The following is a 25,123-nucleotide window of genomic DNA, read 5'->3' as shown; positions in this document are numbered from 1 at the left end:
GGCTTTTTGTGGGAGTGTTGTCTTTTTCTAATCTTTTCACCACATAGAATCGTTGAGATTCTTGCGGATGCATAGTACAGGTGGTTGAGATCTGTAATATCAACATCATTAGCTGAAATTATATCCTTAAGTGCAAGGCGGATTTTACCAATTATTTTCAGGTTTTGGTTAGAATTGCGAATTTTGGGGAGAGTGTCGCGTTCATTCATACTAGTTTCTTTAATTTTCAGCCATTCAATCATGATTTGATTTTTTAGATCATGTAGTTCTGTTGCGTTATTATTATTATTATTATTATTATTATTATTATTATTATTATTATTATTATTATTATTATTACTATTATTATTATTATTATTATCTCTTTATCACAGGTTTTGTTGGAACTCCTGGAGTCTTGCATGCGTAACGGGCTTACTACCTGCAGCTCTACGGTACCATGATATTCGTTCTTTTCAGCTATCTAATACTTTCTTGATTATTCTGGCCGTGCCAAGGAGGCAAACTTTTGTAATAGTTCTACTGGGCATCCTTCCAATTTCCTTTATATTTCTCTTGTTGTCTTCTGATACTGCTCCCAAGGATTCAACGATAATTAGCACTATCTTCATCTTCGTTTTCTATAGCCGGGCTATTTCGTACGTAAGAGGCCTGTATCTCACTATCTTTATGCCTTCCTTCTTGACTATTCGTAGGTCAAAGAAGCATGCAACATCAACTATATAGCATATGTGATGCACCTTGTCCACCACCATTAAATCCTGTTTGTTATGCTATAGCACCTGATTTGTTTGGATTGGGTAATCCCAGAGGGTTTTGCTAGTCTCCGACTCTGCCACTGTCCGCGGCTTGTACTCATAACACCTTTTGCCACGCTCTAGCCCCCACTTTTCGTAGTTTCCAATGTGGTACTTTCGCTACCTGGTCGTGTCACTTGGTCCTGCGCTACCACTATAGTGCTCTCGATCTCTTTATTTAAGGTTCCTTTTATCAGCCAATCCCACCTATTTTTTCCAGCAACTTCTGTTGTGGCTACATGGAATTGATTGTGCAGTCCCTTCTTGCGTAATTCTTCTTCATGTCCTAGTATTATTATTATTATTATTATTATTATTATTATTATTATTATTATTATTATTATTATTATTATTATTATTATTATTATTATTATTATTACTATTATCGTTCAGTAGTTTTATTTTTATAACGTGCTTTCACTTCACTATATATATAACACCCTAGGCTGTTTTCCTCTACTTCGATACAATCTTAGCAACTGATCAAACCTCTCCCACTCTTTCTTCTGAATTTGGTGTTGAATGCGCACTTGCCAAGTAGGCTTTTTTGTGGGAATATTGTTTTCTAATCTTTTCACCACCTAATATCGTTGATATTTTAGCTGAGATCTGTAATATTGACATCATTAGCTGAAATTATATCGTTAAGTGCAAAATGGATTTTACAACTTCCAGGTTTTGGTTCGAATTGCGAATGTTTGAGAGGGTGTCACGAACATTCATACTGGTTTCTTTAATTTTCAGCCATTCTTATCATGATTTGATTGTTTAGGTCATGTAGTTCTGTTGGCTCAATTTCTGTGTGACTTTCTTCATCCATTTGATTTTCATCTGCTTTAGTGTTTATCGGTGGTTCAGAGAGTATTTCACTTTGCTCATCAGTTGCATTAACTCTTTTGATAATTACAGCATTTTCGTCAAACCTGGACTGGTCTATAATTATTTCCTCTATAGTATCTTCTTTAGCTGCAACTTCATTCCTTTTATCCCTTACTGATTGTTTAATTTGGTCAATCTTTAATTCAGTTAGTAGTTTCTTTTTGTTACTTGACAAGTTTGTTACCGTCTATTTAGGGCCTTACATCAAGGTGTTTCTGTCTCCAGTTTACGTAGGTTTGTACAGTATCAGATTTATTTGTGGGGAAATACATAGCATGATAGAAGGCCGTAAGAACTTCTGTATTATCTCCCCTGGAGCATTTTTCATTCTTTTTCTTTCGGTGACTTGATAATGAGCATGGATGGCCATCTGTTGGAATATTCCGGTTGTGGGGCACTTTCAGATCCTGTGTTTCGGGAAAATTTGAACCAGTAGCTGATTTTTCTCATCCAACGTGGTTCCTCACTCGGGTACACGGCCCTTATTGACCCGGGAGAGGGCATATGTGGTTTGTATTTTGATTTGTTACCATTGAGGCATAACGAGCTTGAACGTAGACATTAGGGGACGGATCTGTCTGTTTAGGGTTAATTTTTTGAGGCAATACCGCCTCCAAGTACTCTGATTGAAAACATTGCTCGTAACGTAGCTTCTTAAGGCTTAACAGATCTGAATTCGTCTGTATTTATTTTTTGTTGTTGTTGATAGATTTATCTCCAAGTATATTTTTTTCTGGTGTTTTTTAAATTATGAATTGTTCGCTCTGTCTGTGTTAGTTCGAAAAATTTTTTTAAATAGTTTTGTTTTGTTTATTTTTTTGCTTCGTTTGCAACACGTATTTTATAAGTGTGTATGTGTATCCTGTAAATTTCACGTATGTATGTGTGGTACTATGTGTTTTAAAATGTATATATGACTGTGCAGACATTCGAGTGTATGCGTAATTAATCAATTTGCGTACTTACTGTTTTGTTCCACTTATATTTTATAATCTGTAAACTTTCCGATGTCGATTTCACATGAGTCTTTCGCACATCTTTCACTGAGACATCGTGCGTGGGAGAAACTGTACATAGTATGGCAGTAAAATTTCGTTTTTGTAATTATTTTCGTTAAAAGGCCGCTTCGTTCTAGTCTTCTACAGATTTCTTTATCCCATTCCACCGTGTTATTACTAGTCCGTGGACCTCTTTGATTCCACCTCGTAGAACTTGCAATGTTGTACATCCTTGACGGGCTGAGCGTGTGGTTTAAAATTCCCTTTCGTTCGTTTGGCAGCACTCCAGCATCTGTTTCAATTATGTTTTAAACTCATATCTATGGAATGTGTGCAGGGGAGAAGGAACTATATTCCATGCACCAAGCAAAAAATATGAATATAGAGATGTATTATGAATCTCTTTTATATATTTTTTTAATGTTGCATTCATTTCGTCGACTGCGTTTCACGTAACTCTTTGATTAGTAATAAATTATTTCTATAAATCATTTACAGCAAGCTTCTCAGCTGTTTTCCTTTCTTTGATGAATCAACTATTGCAAGACTTTGAACAAAGCTTCGAATAGATGATGCTTTATCCATCTTGTAAAAAAAAAACTTATTCTTGTCTCCATTATCAGCGAATTGCTGGAAGCTGCTTCAATCATTCATGTAAGATCATGGAAATGTGTTTACCAGGAAAAAATGCCTACTACTGCTTACAATTGGGTAAGTTACATTCTGTATCTTCATATTGATTTAAAAATATTTTTGGCTAGTTATGTAGAAAATCATTTTTGTTTAACTCTTTAGCATTCACAGTACTCTGTCAAAAGTAACACTTATTTATTCACATTGTTTTGAATTGACCCTGCATAATATTGTGGATTTAAGATTTCAGTCATGTCACAGTTTATTGTTACTATAACATTGTAAAGTAGGTGTGAGATGTTGGATCTGGCCAATTTGAACTTAAAAGGAGCAGAATATTTTGGCCGGATACGGCCGGTTTAAAGGCTGAAGTGTGAAATAATTATTTTGTGAAGGAAGTAAAAGCCCTATCAGATTCTTGGCGTGGAAGTTAGAGATTTCTAGGTAAAGATAATGTATTTAATGTACAACTTTGCTTAATATTGTGTAGTTAATGCAAAACATTAAAATTTGCTAAAACGTGTGTTCAGTATTCCAGGAATACTCATTTGAGTAATGTGGATTGTACTAATTCGTTTAATATGAGATATATTTCATGCTGTATCTTAAAACAAAGTCTGATAATCTTGTCTACTCATGGATTTAAAGACAGGTTAAATCGTTGTGAGGTAATGAAGTTCACTTCGACCGTGTAGTTCTTGATACGATTGTACTGCTCAGCATAATCTTTTCTAAAATAGGCACAATATCTGAAATTTGGGGAAGGGGGATAATCGATTACATCGACACCAGTGTTTTACCGGTACTTAGTTTGTCGACCCCGAAAGGATGAAAGGCAAAGTCGACCATGGCGAAATTTGACGTCAGCACATAGCGGCAGTCGAAATACCGTTAAGCATTTATCCCAGCGTGCTAACGATTCTGTACAAATATCGTTTACTATTGGTGTCGATTCAGCAGGGTTGGTTTTGACCAAACTGTTCAGTAACCAAACTGGCAGCCCTCTTTTTTAAACGTACCATACTTTCTATGTCAGCAAACAGACGTATATAAACTGGTAATTCTATGCTGTTTACACTATTTACAGGGGAGAGAGAGAAAAGAATATATAGTTTGACATTCCGGCAGAACAGCTGCTCGGTACTTATATAGAGTGAAATGTACAATATCCAATTGACAAAAAAACATATTCGAATTGTTCAGGGGATTTCTTTTTCCCTAATTCGGAGAAAAGTTTGTTTATCAACAGTATGTTGTTCTCAAACGAAATAACTTTCAAGAACAGGTATTTAACAGCGAATCTTTGACACACAAAAAATTGAGATCTTAAATATCCATTGGATATTTACAATAATTCAAAACGAAAAAAAGAGATCTTTATACTTTGTTGCCAAAGTATCTGCTGTGTATTCGTTCAACCTGCAAGAAATAGCAACCAATTTCTTTTTTTTTTTTTTTGAAAATACATATCAGACACCCTTAAGAAATTCGAGATAGTTGTTGCAGGAACGGCTTTCATCGTAAATCTGCTATGTCACGGATTACTTGGATATTTAGCAACAACAAGAACAATAAAAATTCCATCAGATTCTTCCATCTTTTCCTCACTCAAGTAATTATAATTTTCTTACAATCATTTTGACAACACAATCAAACAAGCGTTATTGAAAGTAATGTTTGTAGGATTTGAACTCCGAGCGTTTTGTCCGAAACTTAATACTGAGAATTATTTAGATCAACATTTTATTGTTCCCTCCTAGCTCATGGACTTTTCTCTTACTTTGGGCGAATACGATTGAATTAATCAAATTTGTTAGAGTAAAACTCACGATTGGAAGATTTGAAATCATAATTTTGAAGGCAAAGACTACACGGTGTTAGGTTAGTGGCAAGTAGTTTTCCGAAACAGAGACATTATATTCACTGTCATAGTACGGTGGTTATTTTAGTCGACAACCGAACTATATGTTTTAATATTAACTATGCCAGCTTAATATTCGTTCATTGCAGTTATGTAGCAGAAACATAGACTGTTTTGACTCAATCGACTAATCCTTTCTTCGGATGTATATATATATATATATATATATATATATATATATATATATACATACATACATACATATATATATATATATATATATATATATATATATATATATATATATATATATATATACACACATCTAAAACTTACAATCAATAGCTCATGATTAATAACTATTTCCTTTCTTTTTCTTCTTTACATAACCTTAAAGCTTGATAATTTTATGGGAATCAGACTTACCATTATGAGACTTACCATCTCCTTTACTCTATGTCCATCATAGCTATCCTTCACACGAAATATATGGATTTGAACTACATTTTAAAACCATTGTATAAATTTATATAAACGTGATAATTAAGGAAATATATCATATTATTTATAGTTTTTTAACTAAAGAGCAAATCACGTGATCTTTTACGTGTATGCTATAGCTGAGAAACATTTGGTTCTAGCCCCTTTATTAATGATGAAATGAAATATAGTTTATATATATATATCAAAACACACAGACGAAAATCATCCAAACATAACAAGCAGGAAAAGGACGATAGCACAACAACGGCAAACAGGACAAAACAAGAAACACAGATCGTTCGCAGCCAATTACAGATAATTACAGAGCGTATGTGAGGATGCTGAAAAGTTCCTTACTTTAGGTAAAAGAAAATACAGGCAGATCAGTTGATTATGATTTTATTCAACATATTTCTCCCTAACATTCACACTCTTATTGTAGCGGTTCTTTTTGTTTCAGCCCTGTAAAAGAACTCGGGCGGCTTGTTCTCCAAATGGGCCTTCTGAGACACCCTTGATGCCAGAAACTTTTCAGCAACCCTCGTAGAATTAGTAATTTTTAAAAATTATTCTACCTATCCTGTTCTATAATAGTCTCTTATTTAAAAAAACAAATCCATAAAAAAAATATTGGGAAATAGGAAGAGTGCTCAACCAGTTCAAAGTCACAGTCGTGCACAGAAGCCATTGGAACCAAGGACTTGTATGTTGGAGTATTGTCCTGATGAAAATATCTCTTCGTCTGCTTGCCTTGGTGTTTGATCTTGATAGCCTTTCGTAACTGCCACAGCGAATAGGCATGGTTTCTATCTATTGATGATGTAGCACTTTTGAAAATAGTCAATAAGTACAATACCTTTTGCATCCCAAAAAAACTGAGGTTATCATCTTCCCTTCAGCTGCTCTCTTTGCACTGTTAATGAAGCTGGAGTGTCATCTCCTAATGTAACAACCGTATCAACATGAATGTCTGTGGGTCCGTGGGAGCTAAACTCCTTTTCTACAGATAACTGAGAACACCACTATGCCAAATATTGCCTGTTTTCAAGGGACGTCACAACTAGTTACATTTAAGTTTTCTTTGAACAGTGAGATATCAGTTTTCCTGGTAAGAAACTGTGCTGTTGTTAACAAGATGTGTTGACTTTAATACTTGCAAGATTTCACAACTCTAGCATCACTCATCCATAGTGAGCCTATGAAATTTTTCGTCCACCCTCATACAAGCTTCATTGAAGTCAACTTCCCTTTCCATTCGATGTCAAAAAAATAAGTATCTGTAATATTCTGCATATCGATCCATTTGACCATACTCACTCCCGTATAAGTGGTATTGTGTAGAGTAAAAAGAATGAATATTATTTGGTATAAAAGCGTTAGAGATGCCTGAAGAATTAGTGCAGCAGTTAGGCGTACAAATGGCATAGGGATCATTTTATTTGTAGGTCAGAAAGAATGAATTCCAGTAATATATTGAGCCAGATTCATCTTGATATATACCTCTTACTCGATAATTACCCTTCTAATCAGAGAAATCAATAATGACTGACATAGTACAGTATTATATCATAAGGTAAGACGTTAAACTAGTCACTTAAGTCCAATATGCCGTTTCGCTCCTAGTTTGTGAATTATAACACCAAATTGTTAAAGTCTCATTCTTTGTTTGTTTTTTTCCCATCTTGCACACTTTTAAAGTGCTATACTATTAATGTTTTTCTTCTTCTCTTTTTTACATCTAAAAAATAATATAGACATTGACTGTGGTGTACCACTCCAGTTAAACTCCTCAGTGATTACTTGGATAGGTAAGTGGTCTGTGGGATACAGGTGTTTGGTGGATTTGAATGGAGAATATGCTAGAAGATCAGATTGTCAGGATTACGCAGTTTGGTCGAAACCAAAAGCATGTCGTAAGTTTTTAAGTAAATTATGTTCTTCTTCGTGTAGGTTAAATAAAGGAAATGAATTCACAGAATTGAAATGGCACGCGTATGCCCTTAATATCGATAATTTCATTGATATTTTAATTCAAGCCAACACTGATTAGGCAGACTTATGTTTAAAGTGTTCCGATTATTCTGACTCTTATCTCTTTCAGATATCATGTATTTAGGAATACATTTTCAATGTCTCCCTCAAATCACACCTATTTTTATTATCTCACTTAGATCTCCCTCAAATGACGGCCTCTTTTCCTAAAAAGAGGAAAGTGTAGTTGTGATTTAAGAAAGACTCGGCAGACATAACTTATAAGTCGAACAACTGAATCAAGAACATTGGCTTTTAATCTAAAACGCACAATCAACAACTCATGATTAATTCCGTTTCTTTTCTTCTTTACATAACCTTGAAGATTAATTATTTCATGGGAGTGATATAAGGTGATATAACGAAAAAGATCAATATCTTTTTCGTTCACATGATCCTTAAAAGAGAGCTACACCTATCATATCGCTAACTCGCACTACATATAACTAAGGTGACTTACCTCTGAGACAGAAGAAGAGCAACAAATACCATAGCAACAGATCAATGAGATGCAATTCCAGCCGGTCGACAAGTAGGTCCACTGAAATTCAAAGTTAACAGAACCTAATAATCTTAGGACATGATCTTTTACAAATGAAATTAATATGTGCTATTATCATTGTAATCAATATGAACATTTCGGTTAGTTTTACCGTAAATATTGTTTCATATTAAATCTTTAGATAATGGAGAGAACGTGACCAGCATGGGACTTACCATCTCCTATACTCTACGTCCATTATAGCTATCCTTCACATGAAATATCTGAATTTGAACTACGCTTTAAAACTATTGTGTAATTTAGATAAACACGTGATAATTAAGGAAATATATTATTTTATTTACAGTTTTTAACTGAAGAGCATGTGACGTCATCTATTACGTGTCTGCCACAGCTGAGATTCTCGAACTGATAAATGCAAATTTCTTCTCAGATCATTTGTGAAACATTTGGCTCCAGCCTTTTTATTCATGAGGAAATGAAATATAGTTTACATCTATTCTTTTTCTTCACATGGTGTTGGAAAAGTATAAACAATCTGAAACCATCTTAATGTCGCTAATGTTAAAATCTTAATGTCGCGGATAGTCTGTCTGCTGCCTTTTTCAATTTTCACAGTCCATTCTCCCATGAGAAACACCGGGGTGCTGTTTTTATTGTTACCGACAGAGTTGCTAGACGATTGAACAAAATGGCCGATTTACTGTATTGATCTATTTCAGGCTATAGTAAAAGTACTTCGATCTTTTGCTAGATTAATTTTTGAGCAGTTTGATCCTATTCGGAACAACATGACTGAGAAGATTTTGATATAAAATATGCATGTGCCCACGTTCTTGTAATAATATATTTAAGTAAACAAATACTAAAGTACTGTTTGCTACAACAGGTAGTTCTTATATATTTTTTTTAAACAGCTTATTCGTGTAAACAGCCATATCTTGTATCGTTCAATATGATAAACAGTACTTACAGCGAAAGTTCCTGGAGGTATGAATGCCTGAATACCAATACAAGTTGCCGTATGAAAACAATTTGGCATGACGGATCAAACCATTATCTCGGTACGGCTTTAATCATTATTTGTTATTATTCTTTAAAATCAGAGTAAAGCATAGCAATATTCATTCAAAATTACGTACTTAAGAACCTTCTTTATTACTAATACTATCATTGTTGTTGTTGTTGTTGTGAGCTGACAGAAACGTTAGCACGTCGGTCAAAAGCTTAGCGGCATTTCGTCCGTCTTTTTGTTCCGAGTTCAAATTCCGCTGAGATCAATTTTGCCTTTCATCCTTTCGGTGTCGGTGAAATAAGCACCAGTTGAACACTGGTGTCGATGTAACCTCCGAAATTTCTCATTTTTTTACCAAAATTTGAAGCGTGGCATCTGGAGTGTCACCAAGAGCTCACATCCCTCCGCCAAACGGACAATGCGGTCGGTGGAAGTTCTGTAGGGAATTAGTAGCGGGCAAGAGCGACGACGTTCTCGGGGAAACTCGGGAAATCGGGAGGGATCAAGCAGTTGGTCTTTTCCGGATGACATTTGGGTCGGCGCCGATGTATAATTTTCAGAAATCCCTGGCCTGACAGTGCTACCGGGAAACTCTGTCGGTTCAAGACAAGCTTTACAGGTACGGAAGTGCCGTCAGAAAAAGCTGCTCGATATGTGCGCAGGGAGTTGAAACGGTTCTGCGTGCATTTTTCCAGTGTCCAAGCATTGCTGACTTGTGGAGCACTGTCGAACAGCTGTCGACGCATTTACCACGGACCCGGTTATCCGAGTCCATCGTGAATATTGTCCCGCCACTTTTTTGACAGAGAAAGAAAGGGAGTTTTCATCTGTCTGGTAGCAATAGTGTGGTGGATGATATTGAAAGGACTGAAGACAGATACTTCTTTCTTTAGACGAACTTTCATCAACTTTTTCAAGTTCTACTTGAAAAGAGAAGTCAGGGTGGAGAAGGAAGTGCTGCCTCCAAGAGTTTTTGCTGATGTGTGAATATGGCAGAGATAACCTATGTGACTGGGTCTACTCTGAACATGTGCCTGTCGACCAGAGAAGTCAAGAGGGTGTGAAGTACCTGCTTGAGGTTCCCTTCGTGGTCAAGGTGACCAGGATATATAGGGTTCCTTGGTTGGCACTGAGAGGAACTCCTCTTTTTTGGAGAATTTTATTGTTTACATTTTGTTAATTGCACACAAATATCGTCCTTAACCCCACTTCTCCCTCGTGTCGTATCGTCCCTATTTGTTTTGAGTACAGCCCTTGTGGCCAAAAAAGGAAACATTATTATTATTGCTATTATTATTATTATTATTATTATTATTATTATTATTATTATTATTATTATTATTATTATTATTATTATTATTGCCTTTGCACAGCTTCTAACGCAGTGTCAACTGTTCACTACCAGTGAACTAAGGTAACACCTCCTATTTTTCGAGGGCCTTCCGGAGTATTCGAGCGGTTCCAAGCAGTGCTATTTTCTGCAAGTGCTTCACACTTATTGCAGCCCCTATTTGTTCCACGTACTTCTCGAGAATTTTGCTTACTGTTCCCAAGACTCCAAAAATTATTGGTACTACTGCTACCTTTTTCATCGACCACAACTGGTAATATGCTATACGGTTTGACCGTTTTGTCCACAGGTTCTGCACTTATTACTTTCTGCTGTGTTGTCTATTCAGTATATTATGCTGTTTGTTCTAAGTGCTTGCTCTTGGGCAGCACAGATTAGAGCCTCCGTTTCCGGTTTTAAATCACTTTTAGTCATCCACAGCCATCTTTTTTCTCTGTCTGTCTGTCTGCCTTATCTTCAACATCCCTATGAAATTGACCATGCATTCTTTTCTTTACCCACCTATTTTCAGTTTCATTCGTTTTCAATTTCTTGTAGAGTGCTTGATCTTTGCAATCTTTCATCCTACACAAGCCTGACCTTCTTACTTCTAATAATAGTGGTTCTCTGACATTTTTTACATACCGTGCTATGCTGTTTCTAATGCTGCGTTCGCATCCAATAAGTCTTCTTCCCCCTCTTTTTCTTGGTACATACAGTGTGTCTGCCTCACTTTTTGGGTGGAATGACCCATATCTAGTTAGAGACTTCCTTGTCTTTCTGTCTAAGCTGTTTATTTCGTCTAATGCCCATGCAGTTACCCCTGCTCCATATCTAAGGAGTGAAACCACCCAGGTGTTGACAGCTTTGATATTCCATCCGTTTAATTTCGACATAAGTATCAGTCCCAGTCTGCGCAAGTACTCCACCTTAAATTTTTCTGTCATTTCTGTCTCCATCAATTTATCCATTTCCCAAATCCCCAAATACTTATTGCTCGTCTCTTCTATCTGCTTCATAACCTCCCCCAACGGTATCGTTAGCACGTCCATACATTTGATTTTGCCTCTCTTCAAGACTAACACAACACTATTGGTGTTATTATTGTTATTATTATTATTATTATTATTATTATTATTATTATTATTATTATTATTATTATTATTATTATGTTGTTGTTTTTTTCTTCTTTCTTTAAATTTTCTTCCATTTCTCGCCGAGTGTTTTCCGTACACTTAGGGCAGAGAAGCTCATTGTATGCATTCCCAGTTTACACACGCAAATTCACAGGTAAAATATGTATTAAAAAAAAATTCATGAATGGATGTTGTTTTCACAGCGATAATGCTCTTCTCAGTACATGAGTCGTTCCAGTTAACACGATTTTTTGCACTTCCTGTAGGGATGGGAAGCCTGGTATCATTTTCAAATAGGTTTCAGTACCTTTTTTTTATCATTCCTAGAGATCCTACAATCACTGGTACGGTAGTTGCTTTGAGATGTCACATCTTTTCAATTTCTATTAGCAAGTCTTTATATTTACTAATCTTGTCAAATTCTTTCGCCTCTATATTATGATCACAGGGAATACTCATGTCAGTTAATAAACACATCTTCTTTGTTTGATCTTTTATGATAATATCCAGTTTATTAGCTTTTATAGTTTCGTCGGCATGTACGGGAAGTCCCAGAGAATCGACATATTTTCTCCCTCAGTCACAGCTTCAGGATGGGATTTATAAAATTTGTCAGCGGTTTTGATTTTATAATGCCGACATATTTTCCAGTGTAAATACTGGCCGACTCTGTCATGTCTTGCTTTATATTCTACAGGTGCTAAAACTCTACATCCTGAGAGTCTTAGCACCTGTAGAATATAAAGCAAGACATTATTATTATTATTATTATTATTATTATTATTATTATTATTATTATTATTATTATTATTATTATTATTATTATTATTATTATTATTATTATTATATTGTCTTTGCACAGCTTCTAACGCTGGAGATGCACTACGGTGTCAGCTGTTCACTACCAGTGAACTAAGGTAACACCCCATATTTTTTTCGAGCACCATCCGGAGTATTCAAGACGTTCCAAGCAGTGCTGTTTTCTGAAAGTGTTCCACAATAGTATTATTATTATTATTATTATTATTATCATTATTATTTTATGTTTGATTTTTGCTTTACATTTGTACAAGTTGTCTCCACGTTTCACCCAGAGACCTCAAGAGACAACAAGTTAGAAGCTCATGTTGGTGTTATGCCTAGGGTGCCATATATTTGGTTTTGTACATAGTGTTCTTCTAGAGAATGTTTAAGAAACCATGAGAAAATTATGTTTGTTTTAAAATTTGAGATGACATAGAAAGTATTTTGCGTAGGATATGGGCAGTTCCCATGAGCACTATCTTTTGAATTTCAGCCATTTTGTGGTTTCCTGGTATCTGAGCTAGGTAGCGATCAACCCCTTTTGCTATCATTTCCAGGGCACCTATGACAACAGGTATTGTTTTCGTCTTTGGGTTCCACATTTTGCTCATTTCTATTTCAAGATCTTTATACTTGCTCAGTTTTTGGTAGGTCTTGAAAGATACGTTTATATCGATTGGGACAGTCATATCAATGAGGAGGTATGATTTTTGTTTGATGTCTTTCAATATGATGCCTGGCCTATTTGCATCTGTCTTTCTGTTAGTTTGAATGGTGAAGTTCCAGAGGAGTGAGATGTGATCATTTTCAAGCACTGGAAGTGGTTTGTGTTCCCACCAGTTTGTATCATGGGACAAGTCTAAGCTTTTGCAAATTACCTAGTGAATATATTGTGCAGCTCTATCATGCCTATAGGCGCAAGAAGACTGCACATGAAGACAACATGATCACTGGCTTCATTTTGTTGTTGACATACACGACATGTTGGGAAGCTGCCATTCTTTAATATGTTGGTCTGGTAGTTCCTTGTAGGTAGGCATTGATCTTGGGCTGCTATGATAAACCCTTCTATTTCAAATTTTAAGCCAGAAGCAATTAGCCATTGATGGGTAAGGCCTTTGTCAACATCGGCATTATTCGCTCTCTTTAGGTATTTGCCATTGAGAGGTTTTTTTCTTGCCATTTATCAGTCAGAATATCTAAGGCAGCAGTTTTAGCACGGGTTTTCATACGCTTAACTTTCTCTGCGCTTGTTTCTAGTACGTCTAATTCTGGAATTTGTTGTATTTGGAATTCACTTAGATATTCCTTTACTTGATTTTTTGCTGAGTATGATGTTTTCTTGTTTTCATGTTATGAGACAAGTTTTAAATCCAGTCATCAGAGTTCCCCAGATAGGTGTCTAGGCCAGTTGTGGCAATCTTCATTGTTAATGCCAGTTGTAAAAGTCCACGGCCTCCCTCTTTTCTTGGCACATGAAGTCGTTCTATATCTGCCTTTGGGTGGTGCATTCTATGCTTTGTCAACAGTTTTCGTATTTTTCTGTCAAGATTACATATTTCAGTAACTGACCAGTTAATGATATTGAAACGGTAAGCCACGACTGGTATGGCTCAAGCATTGAGCGCTTCGAACCTGTTTCTTTTATATTATTACCATTATTACCATTATTATTATTTATTATTGTTGTTGTTGTTGCTGTTATTGTTGTTGTTGTTGTTGTTGTTGTTGTTGTGTCGACGCCCCCAAGCGAAGAAGTAGGATCGCCCGAGACATATAAATAGAGGAAGCCTGGCCGTGGTAGGGGATTGAGTAGCTGTTGAGTAACAACCGTGTAGCGGTTGAGTGGACATCATCCGAAGGTGCTAGATAGCAGTAGCTTGAGACATAACAGTTATTATTATTATTATTATTATTATTATTATTATCATTATTATTATTATTATTATTATTATTATTATTATTACTACTACTACTACTATTATTATTATTATTATTATTATTATTATTATTATTATTATTATTATTATTATGAGAGAGAGCAGTGCATGCCATCAAAATGACACTGGGGTAAAATATGCGAAGCTCAGTATACCCATCATGACTACCCGTGTGATAAGGGTACACCAGACACATTCATCACAACCATGTGTGTGACAAGGTGATCTCATACCAAGATAAACTTCGTATGACCTTGCAGGTGAGGCTCAGTTGTAATTTTCTTCAGGTCGAGTAGCCCATCCCGCTCAAAAGACCCCTGAATAAGGGTTGTTTAAGAATGTTGAACGAAACACCCATGTCTCCAAAGGTGAATTGGCCAAACCCCAAAGAACACATGGCTATGATGGTCCCCTATTACTTCTACTCGTGATCAGAGGATGCACATATCGTCAGCCACTAAAGGATATGCTCAACTGTTTTAGGTCAAACAAGTGACAAGCTGATCTGTGGTACTGAACAGAATATTTGCTGTAGCCCATCTTTCATACCAAGAAAAACAATGTACATGATAACACGTCCAATCAGTTAAGATCAGAAGCCATGCGAACCAGTGCCTATTATTATTATTATTATTATTATTATTATTATTATTATTATTATTATTATCATTATTATTATTATTATTATTATTATTATTATTATTATTATTATTATTATTATTATTATTATTCAGTAGTTTTATTTTTATAATGTGCTTTCACTTCATTAATGAGCGCAGCTCTGTGTGCCTTGGGTAGGTGCTGTCGTTTGCTGTGATGCTCTTATGGTTACTATATTGAAAGTGTTTTGTGTAGGATGTGTGCAGTGTCCAGTAGTGCAATTTTCTGTATGTTGAATATATTTGTAAGTCCTGGTGTTTTTGTTATGTATTTGTCTGAATATTTTTTTATCATACCTAATACGCCCACTATGATGGGATTTTTTTCTGTTTTTAGATTCCACATTCGAGTTACCTCTATTATTATTATTATTATTATTATTATTATTATTATTATTATTATTATTATTATTATTATTGCTTTTGCACAGCTGCTAACACTGGAGGTATACTACAGTGTCAACTGTTCCCTACCAGTGAACTAAGGTAACACCTTATTTTTCGAGCACCTTCCGGAGTATTCGAGCTGTTCCACGCAGTACTGTTTTCTGCAAGTACTCCACCCTTATTGCAGCCCCTATTTATTCCATTATTATTATTATTGCTGCTGTTATTGTTGTTGTTGTTGTTGTTGTTGTCGTCGTCGTTGTTGTTATTTTTGTCGTTGTTACTGTTGTTGTTGTTTTTATCCACCTCCTCTTCATCATCATCAGAGTGTTTTCAAACTGACGTGCTCATCCTTAAAGGTGGTGTTTTTATTCACTCTTTGTGTAACTGTTGAGAAGAGATCAGCTAAAAGCTGGTGAGTTCCATTTTGTTTAAAGTCTCGATTTCTTAAGGGGGATTTACTGATAGCTATTTTGCTTTCAGTTGGAAAAGATTGTTTTTTCTTCAAGATTATCACAAATCAATTTTACAGAGGAAATTATGAGAGCTGCGAAGAGTTTAAAGAGAGTTTATAGAAGATGAGAGTGGCAAGCTAAATTGCGCTGCTTCTGTATCAGAGATATCTTTGTAAAGATGCAGAAAGTCTTTAAGATTGATCGTGTTGTACAGAAAACGAAGCTGTCTTACATGACTCAGTTAAGGTCATTCGATGTTTTTCTGCTCAGAAGATTTGAGATATTGAAGTAAGAACAGCACAAACTACAAGATCGAGACAGAAAACCCGAGGTTCCCAAGGAACCATCAGTCGCGTCTCCAGAAATGTTGGCAAGGATCACCATGTCGTTGGTTCTAAAGCATCCAGGAAGATGAATCGCATTTTTCCAGGTCAGAGTCATCAGCACCACCCTATTGCTTTTCGACAATGAAGAAAGAAAGGAAAATACGCTGTAGTGGCAAAATACGAAAGAATGCAGAAGCAGATAGAAAAAGAAACCAAAACCTCTTTTATAAAATTACACTAAGGGAAGCAAAGAGTGTGAAGAGGAGTCCATGTCCCGTTACACGGTTTTAAATTTCAGTTGGCGTACAGCAGCAAAAAAACTGATGGAAGAAATTTAAAAAATCTATGTGACTGATCTCAGGACAAAATTCAGTGCAGATTAGCAGACAGAGACTCGCTATGTGGAGCATAGAATAGTAAGGATATTAAAACAGTCGAACAATGCTACGAACGACTTTGCATAAAATATTTCCAGGAACTGGGCCCTTTCTTGGCTGCTCCAACCTCAAAATTGCGCAAAGATACTTTTTGGTCAAGTAACTACGTGGAATGCAAAAGCAGAAAAGAAATAGTAAACGGGGGTGATCAAAGTTGTGGCAATCCTGATTTGACTCAACTGGATCTTTTCATTAAATTATTTATCATAATTATGTTTCTTTTACATATATATTTAATTATTTTGTAAAATAATGGCGACTAATTTAAAAGTACTTTTGTTATTTTTAGCATGTCCTGATATATTGGATTGGAAAATGACTGTCTCCCTTTCTTCCTTCATCTTCGCTTTTTTTCTTTCTTTCTTTATATCAATCACATATTTATGCAATAATCTAATCCTATAACATTGCTACGAGCGAACCGCAGCAAGTATTGTCTGTAATTTAGTACTGAAGTCGCCATTCATTTCTTTGCAGATACTGATTTCATCCTCACACTGGATGGACTCAAATATGGCCACTCTTGCTAAATTGTCGGGCACTGTCATGGTATTAGCTGTCAGAAACGAAAGTAGAACAATCTAAACAAGGAATGTTACTGCTGGTTTGAGTTGAAATCTGTTTCTTTGGCTACTGACTGGCCGGAGCTATCTATCTATCTATCTATCTATCTATCTATGTATGTATCTATCTATCTATCTATCTATGTATCTATCTATCTGTCTGTCTGTCTGTCTGTCTGTCTGTCTGTCTGTCTGTCTGTCTATCTCTCTATCACTCGTCCACCTTCGTTTGTTTCCGTAGAATTTATCAAATTAGAAAAAAAAAACTTTTTGGCTACTTCCATCATGCTAGCTCCACACGAGGGGCATATTTTTGGGGTATTTAAAAGTCCATGTCTCTTAAGCCAATTAATACTATTTTCTGTTGTAGCGGTGGCGATGGCAATATCGCGGTGATTAATTCCAACTTTTGATTACGCGTGGTGGTGGTGGTGGTCATTGGTAGTTTCATTTGTTTAAATTCTACGGAAACGCATTTTCTAATTTGATAAATTCTACGGAAACAAACGAAGGTGGACGAGTGATAGATAGAGAGAGAGAGAGGGGGGGGGAGACAGACCGACAGATAGCTCCGGCCAGTCAGTAGCCAAAGAAACAGATTTCAACTCAAACCAGCAGTAACATTCCTTGTTTGGATTTTTCTACTTTCATTTATGACAGCTAATACCATGACAGTGCCAATTGTCGAAATTAATATTAAAATATAATGCTGAATGCCTCGGCAATTCAATGTGCTATGCGACTGAGTCCCATTACATGAAATAATGTTTCTCTAAAATTACACAATAAAATATTATTATATTAAATTAACTGGAATCTTTTAAACAGATATTTCCTGTACAATGACGAATAATGGAAGCAGTCAGTCAACAAATTTCAGTTATTTTTGTACTAAAACTGAAATCGTCGGTAATTTTAATCACATTCGATCCTGCTCACCACAGAAATTTCGACACGGTTGTAGTAAGTTTAATAAAATATTCTTAATTCTTTTATTATTTTATTATTTTACTAACTCTAGCGTGCTAGAGTAACTTTAAAAGCTTTAGTCCCTTATATCGTGCCCGGCTCTTTGTCAGCTCATCAGAGATATGTAATATAGAAAGTGTTTATTATTACTGGTTACAAGACTTCCTATTTGGACCATTGCAAGAAGACTGAAAGAAGTTGGTTTTGCTTCTAGTTTTGCACTACAAAACCTCTTTTCATTAAAAACATTTCGAACAAAATGCATATTTATTCAAGTGTGATAAATTGGCCAAAATCTCATTCAGATTTGTTTCAGAAACTCTTTTCGAGTAAACAATCAAGATTTTAGCTTTATAGTGGTGCCCCAGAAATGTAAAGCATGCAGGAGATGGAATCTTAATACTGAGTACATTTTTATCTGTAGATTTTTCTGAATTTATAAGATGAAAATAGTCATTTCCTCCTCTAAAATCGCTAAAATCTGTTTAAAAACAGATTATTTCCCAACCAGCAAAGAATATTACCCGAAAAAGGAAAGACAAAAACAACTGCTCACTGACAAAATAGATCAAGAAAAAAACATCTAATACAGAGTCTAAAATATAGAATACTTGGACGTGTATTAGGCACATGCTATCTGGAATAAAATTTTCGAAGTTTTAGTCATAAAATTCGAACAGGACAGGATTAGCATTTCTTGTTTCAAAGAAGCTACTTAATAGTTTATCTAAAGTGCTAAGTAATCCAAAGCTACTTGATAATATTTTGCAGAAGTATTTCTGCTTGTTCCTTTTTTTTTTTTTTTAATAAACTTTAATGAATTTTCGATATACAATAAAATACATAAAACAAAAATCATTTTAAAATTGATCAAATTATCTAGTTCACTTGTCCAAGGGTGTACAGAATCCTTAACTGGAGTTAATTTTAATTTCTCGTTCTTTAATTAAATGTATAAAGTATTTTTATTTCTAAGATGTTTTATTGCTTATTAAAATTATAATTTTCCCTGACTATTAAACTAATTTTTGTAGCATATACTTTCAATATTAACAGTTACACAACTAATTACCCGGTTTGGATTTCAGTCATCATCGGGTATTTTATTGTTGGGTGCGTGAACTTTCTTATGATTGTATTTACAAATAGTCCAGTGGATAAGATTCCGATTGTCTTTAATTTAAAAATAAAGGCTCCCAACTCGAAAGTAATCTAGGGAATGTGTACACACCCAGGAATAAAACATCAAAGGGCGATCGGATGACAAACTATTATAAACATACTCTCAACATAAATATGAATTTCTCCACAAAGAGATAGTAGAAAGAATAATAGGGCCGTGATGTGAAAGACATATCGATAGATCGATCTATAGATAGATAGATAGATAGATAGAGAGATAGATAGATAGATAGATAGATAGATAGATAGATATATAGATAGATAGTTCACTTTATCGTGCAGTTACTGTTAATACCTCGTTCAGAGACTTAACATTGCTTGTTTTCACTTTTTCGATATCAGTGAATAATTTCACTGGAAAAAGTTATATATATTTGCCAAGGGATGTCTTTTGCATCGAAGGTCGGCGATTGTCGTACGCTGAAGAAGGGAAATAACCCTGAAACTCGAGTATGTACGTATCGTAGATCAAGATGGGAAAGATAACTTCCCTTGGCAAATACAGACAGGACACAGATGTGTGTCGATAGCCAGCTGGAGGAGATGTCCTCCTGTGGCTAAAAGCAACAGTAACATCCACCCCTCGGGGTCAGCCACATATAAGTGGCAAATATACTTCACTTTATCGTGCAGTTACTGTTAATACCTCGTTCAGAGACTTAACATTGCTTATATATATATATATATATATATATATATATATATATATATATATATATATATAGTCAATTCAAGGATAGCTTATCCTCATTAGGAATTAATTAATCCAAAATTTTACTCCATCACATTAGAAGCAAATTTCCATGATGCATTACGGATTATTAAAGTAGGTAAAATTAATAAAGTAAGAAAATGGAGAGTTCAGGATATATAGTTAATTTATTTGCATTATAGTTTGTTGTTAAGATATAAATACAACTGAATTTTAAAGAAAACACAACAGAAGACACAAAATACCGACATATGTTTCGATTTTGACCTCTTAGTAATGCAAAATACAAAACATTTGGGTAAAATCCAATGTTAAAAATTTAAGCTGTAAATAGAATCTCTCCAGTCTTTTTGTTTTAATAATAACGAAGGTTACATCTTTCTTAAAGGAATTCAAATCTACAAGCTGTAGATTTGAATTCCTTTAAGAATATATATATATATATATATATATATATATATATATATATATATATATATATAATATGCATGTTGCTCAATCTCGAACGAATGAGAAATGAGTGCTCAACATATGTTACAGAGGCTATGAAGATCGCAGTGATGTGAAACATAGGTCGAGAGACAAACTCTTACCTTCAGCTTAAATAAAACATTGTACATATACATGTGTGAGTGTATGTGTGTGTGTGTATACGTGCGTGTGTGTGTGTGTGTGTGTGTATGTATGTATGTATGTATGTACGTATGTATCAACCCTGTCCATATTTCCAGTCTTGCTGCGCCTGTAAATATCTTGGGTGCTGTCGCTTCCTTCAGACAAACCAATATTTTAAAACATATGGAAAGGAATATCATGTATGTTGATTAGCACTATGGGATGGTTTTCATTGTTATTTGAAACTACCCACATTATTGAAGCTTTACCTCCACTTCATAAGATATATTCGATCTAATATGTAAGAAATGTTTAAGCGTTTACATTAATGTTCTCTCTGTCTCTCCCCCTCTGTCTTCCTCTCTCTTTTTCTCCCCCTCTGTCTTCCTCTCTCTTTTTCTCCCCTCTCTCTCTCTCTCTCTTTCTCTCTCTCTCTCTCTTGAAGTCTCTTAATCTTTCTTCAAATTCGTTTGAGTAGATATAACATGCGACGTACAAAGAAATAAGGACAACGATTATCCGAAAAGAAACTGCACACGAAGACTTTTTTGCAGATGGCTGAGGTTTCCTGAAGTTCAGCCAATACACTTTTGCATACGTCATATAAAGATAGAAAATGGTACGATAAGTTTTGGTAAGTTTAAGAATTAAAGTTCTTAAGTTTATTTATTTTCCTCAGATGATCGCTTGGTTTATTTATGCAGCACATTAACGAATTGACAACTCAATTAATGAAACAATCAATTCTGTGTATTCCATATGTATACGTAAATGTGCTTGTGTTCAGCCCAGGAACCTTAACTGGAGCATTACTGGATTGTTCGACAATTTTTCGTGGTACCACTAATCGAGATTTTGTAATAGTTTACTCCGTTCTTCCTGAAAAATAAAACTAGCGTTTAGGGTTTTTATGTAGTTCTGTTGTTACGAATGCGATTGCATTTATGATAATAGGTACAAATTAAAATCTATAATCTGGACATAAGTACTATATATTTCTAATTTTTTCTGCATAATGACAAAACATTCGCATCCACCAGGCAGCTGATATCTACGACAATGAGTGTACATCAGCTTCTGTCCCATTCGACCGGGCCTGTTTTTTAGAATATGTAAAATGTTACACTAGTGTACTTTACTTTTAAGAGCGTGGATGCATTTTGGTGTGCCTTTGGTATGGCTGCCACAACAATCCTTCCTGCATATAGCACTGCAGATGGTATTAGCGACAACGCCATGCTTCTTGGGAAAGTATTATCTTGCGGATATTTTTGGACGGTTGCTGATGATATGAGAGATATCAACCATACTGGCATGGCATTATCGACATTTTCTGTGGCAGTATGGATGTCTAGAGGCATCCTTATTTCTTTTGTTGATCAAGTATTAAGTAACTATATCGTGTCCTTGGGTGGCGAATGTGTAATATTCTATATGTAGTATGATGTATCTGTCGCAGGTCCAGGAGAAGTCAATGTTGGTATTTTCCAGTTTGCAGCATCTATACCAATGCATAACGTTCTGTTGTTATGTCGAGTAGTTCTTAAATAGATCAGTCCAGAAACCTTTGTTTCAAATGTAACAGTTTCACACTCACACTATCAGGAGTCCTTCACCTAATCTTATAATGTTCTGACCTTTGCTATTGGATATACATGCGATGTACTCACTTCTTCCTTTTCTGTTCAGTAAATGCTCGTCAAAGCAACATGAAACGGTACTCAAAAGCCATCTGGACTGATTCTTTTTCCCTCTACTTCAATCCCTGCATCTAAATAGATCTTGTACGTGTCTCATCAGTATTCATATGGAAGTTACTGGTTAGTGTGGTATGTTCCTAAACCTGATATCCAAACTGTGTACTCCTTAATGTGCCCAATCTTAGTACGCAGTTCTGATACTACGACAGTATTGTGGAATATATTTTTATTGAATTCAGTTAACTCCTTCCGGAGCCTATTAAATTTTGTCCTTTTGTTTGGTTTTATGTCATTCTGGTTTTATTCACATCTCCAGTATGAGCAATATTCTCGTAATTTCCAAGGTGTTTTTATCATTCATTACTAGCCATAGACGGGCCATTGACCTCCATACTTCCCGCTTTGTTGACAATCTTCGACAACAAAATATGAACACTTTACGCGAACAATATTTTCTACGGCCCGTGAGAATGTTGTGACCAGTTCTGACTGTCTCTTCGTGTCGGGAACATTACTCGAGTACAGCTTAAAACCATCAGCGCACGTGTGTATATAAATATATTGTTGTTGTTGTTGCTGTTGTTGTTGCTGGTGCTGCTGGTGCTTTTGGTGCTGTTGTTGTTGTTGTTGCTGTTAGTGTTGCTGGTGCTGGTGGTGCTGTTGTTGTTGTTGTTGTTTCCCCCAATGTCTGAGTAATTAGTTTTTATCTGTTCATCAGTTTGAACAGGCATAGCCCAGATGATTGTAACCTGGTTATTGTTATGTATCTTGATTGGCATATGTTTATACCATTTCTCGTTAGTTTTATGTTGTAATGTAGGCGTATTGTCCAGTGGATATAACTATTTACTCGGTCATATCTGTATATACGTATTCAGATTTGGCAAGGACCGGACAGCCAGAGATAAAGTGGTCAACTGTCTGGTTGTGCTGGCTGTGCATTCAGCATTTGATATTAGGGCCTGTTTTCATTATGTTTCTTTCGTTTTTCATAACCAGGAATCAATTTTATGCAGCGAGAATCAATCCTTCCGTTCCAGCTTTTAGTCCAAAACCATTGTTAACGTTTACATAGGCTCACTTCTTCTCTGTCAAGTCTTGCAGGGTATAGGCCATGGAATGATTTTTCTCTCCATTTCTTCTTTGGTATGTTTTGGAGTTCTGTTTCTGTTACTATTTGTCTATTTGACTCTTTCTCTTATGTAGTCATCTGAGATCTGTGCATGAGTGAAGTTTGTTTCTGATTTGTATTTTGTTGCCTCTTAATGAATTGAGAAATGCGTTTTATTTTCTTCGTGATGCTTCATTACATGTAGTAGTATTCTACTTTTACTTCTATTTTCCAGTCCAACTGTTAGTTTACAGTAGTTTTCTATCTCTGCCAGGCCACGAACGCTTTCTGAGCAGGGTAAATATATTCTGTCCTGTGTCTACTTTGGGCTTCGGTACGCTGTATATAATAAGGCTCCTGCTTTTCTGCGGGCTTCTATGTATATAAGTATGTATGCATTTATGTATGTATGTATGTATGTATGTATGTATGTATGTATGTATATACATATACATAAATTTATATATATATATATATATATATATATATATATATATATATATATATATATGTATATATACATATATATATGTATATATATATATATTTATATATATATGTATACATATATATATAAACGTATACATATATATATATATATATATATATATATATATATATATATATATATATATATATATATATAAGCATACATATACGTGTGCATATACATACACTTCTGTGCACAATAAATAGATAGACCCAAGTCAGTATATATAGGCAAACATCTGTGTTTGTGTGTGTGTGTGTGTGTGTGTGTGTGTGTGGTATGTGTGTATGTGCGTGTGCGCGCGCAGGTGTGTGACCATATATACAAGTACTGATACATATACGCAGATATATGGGCATATACATGTACATATATACATATATCCCCACATCTACTGCCCCTTCCTACCTCCCACAAACCACGTAACTGATATCTTTCCCACCACGCGGTCGATTTCCTGTTCACCATGCGGTATTTTCCGACATCAATACCACATGGCCTTTCTCCACCAATCGCAGGCTAACGTCCAGTAATAGACATTGACTCTCTTCAATCTAACTCTTATTCAGACTCCAATGGCCGAAGACCAGCCACGTGCTTAAAACTTAGAGTACCAAGGAATCTGATTCAAACGGTTTTGGTGCATGCATACACACACACACACACACACACACATATATATATATGTATATATATATATATATAAGTCATAAGCTGGTATAAAGAGACGTTTCTCTTGTATTTATTGTTAAATGTATGTTTTCCAACGTTTAAAATAATAAGTTAACATATTTAGGAAGGTACTCCAAGTTCTAGTCATAATCAAAGGTCATATCAGATAAACGTGATACCGGTACATCAGGTAAACCTAGGAATCCTGAAAATCGTTTAATCAGAAAACTGAAACCAAAGCTCAGCTTCCGATGTGAACTTACTTTATGGAACGATTAATTCGGTCTCTAAGAACAGTCAAATGCTATGTACGTATACTATGGATTATATATCCTGCTCAAAATCATTCTACATTTTAAGTCATTCTACATTTTAAGCCAGGTATATCTGACGAAGGGATTTCATCTAAAAGATATTCTCCAAGAAATCCAGACGA

At 35.2% G+C, this 25,123-nt stretch overlaps 1 protein-coding gene across 2 annotated transcripts in view; it reads left to right on the top strand.

Moving 5' to 3' along the window:
- Nucleotides 1-25,123, top strand: part of LOC106871881 (uncharacterized) — a 35,304-nt gene that overhangs the window by 5,360 nt on the left and 4,821 nt on the right. Inside the window, exons 2-6 of one of the 2 annotated variants that reach the window (XM_014918636.3) lie at nucleotides 3,298-3,385; nucleotides 7,406-7,564; nucleotides 9,102-9,248; nucleotides 18,065-18,199; nucleotides 21,193-21,348. In XM_014918636.3, coding sequence (XP_014774122.2) covers nucleotides 3,298-3,385; nucleotides 7,406-7,564; nucleotides 9,102-9,248; nucleotides 18,065-18,199; nucleotides 21,193-21,348 — 685 coding nt within the window. The remainder of the gene's footprint in view (nucleotides 1-3,297; nucleotides 3,386-7,405; nucleotides 7,565-9,101; nucleotides 9,249-18,064; nucleotides 18,200-21,192; nucleotides 21,349-25,123) is intronic. The other variant, XM_014918642.3, reaches the window with a different exon arrangement.

Source organism: Octopus bimaculoides, chromosome 13 (genome assembly GCF_046866305.1).
Source record: "Octopus bimaculoides isolate indiv1 chromosome 13, ASM4686630v1, whole genome shotgun sequence".
Taxonomy (NCBI): Eukaryota; Metazoa; Mollusca; class Cephalopoda; order Octopoda; family Octopodidae; genus Octopus; species Octopus bimaculoides.
The sequence above is the reverse complement of the archived record's forward strand: the minus strand, read 5'-3'. Positions and strand labels throughout refer to the sequence as shown.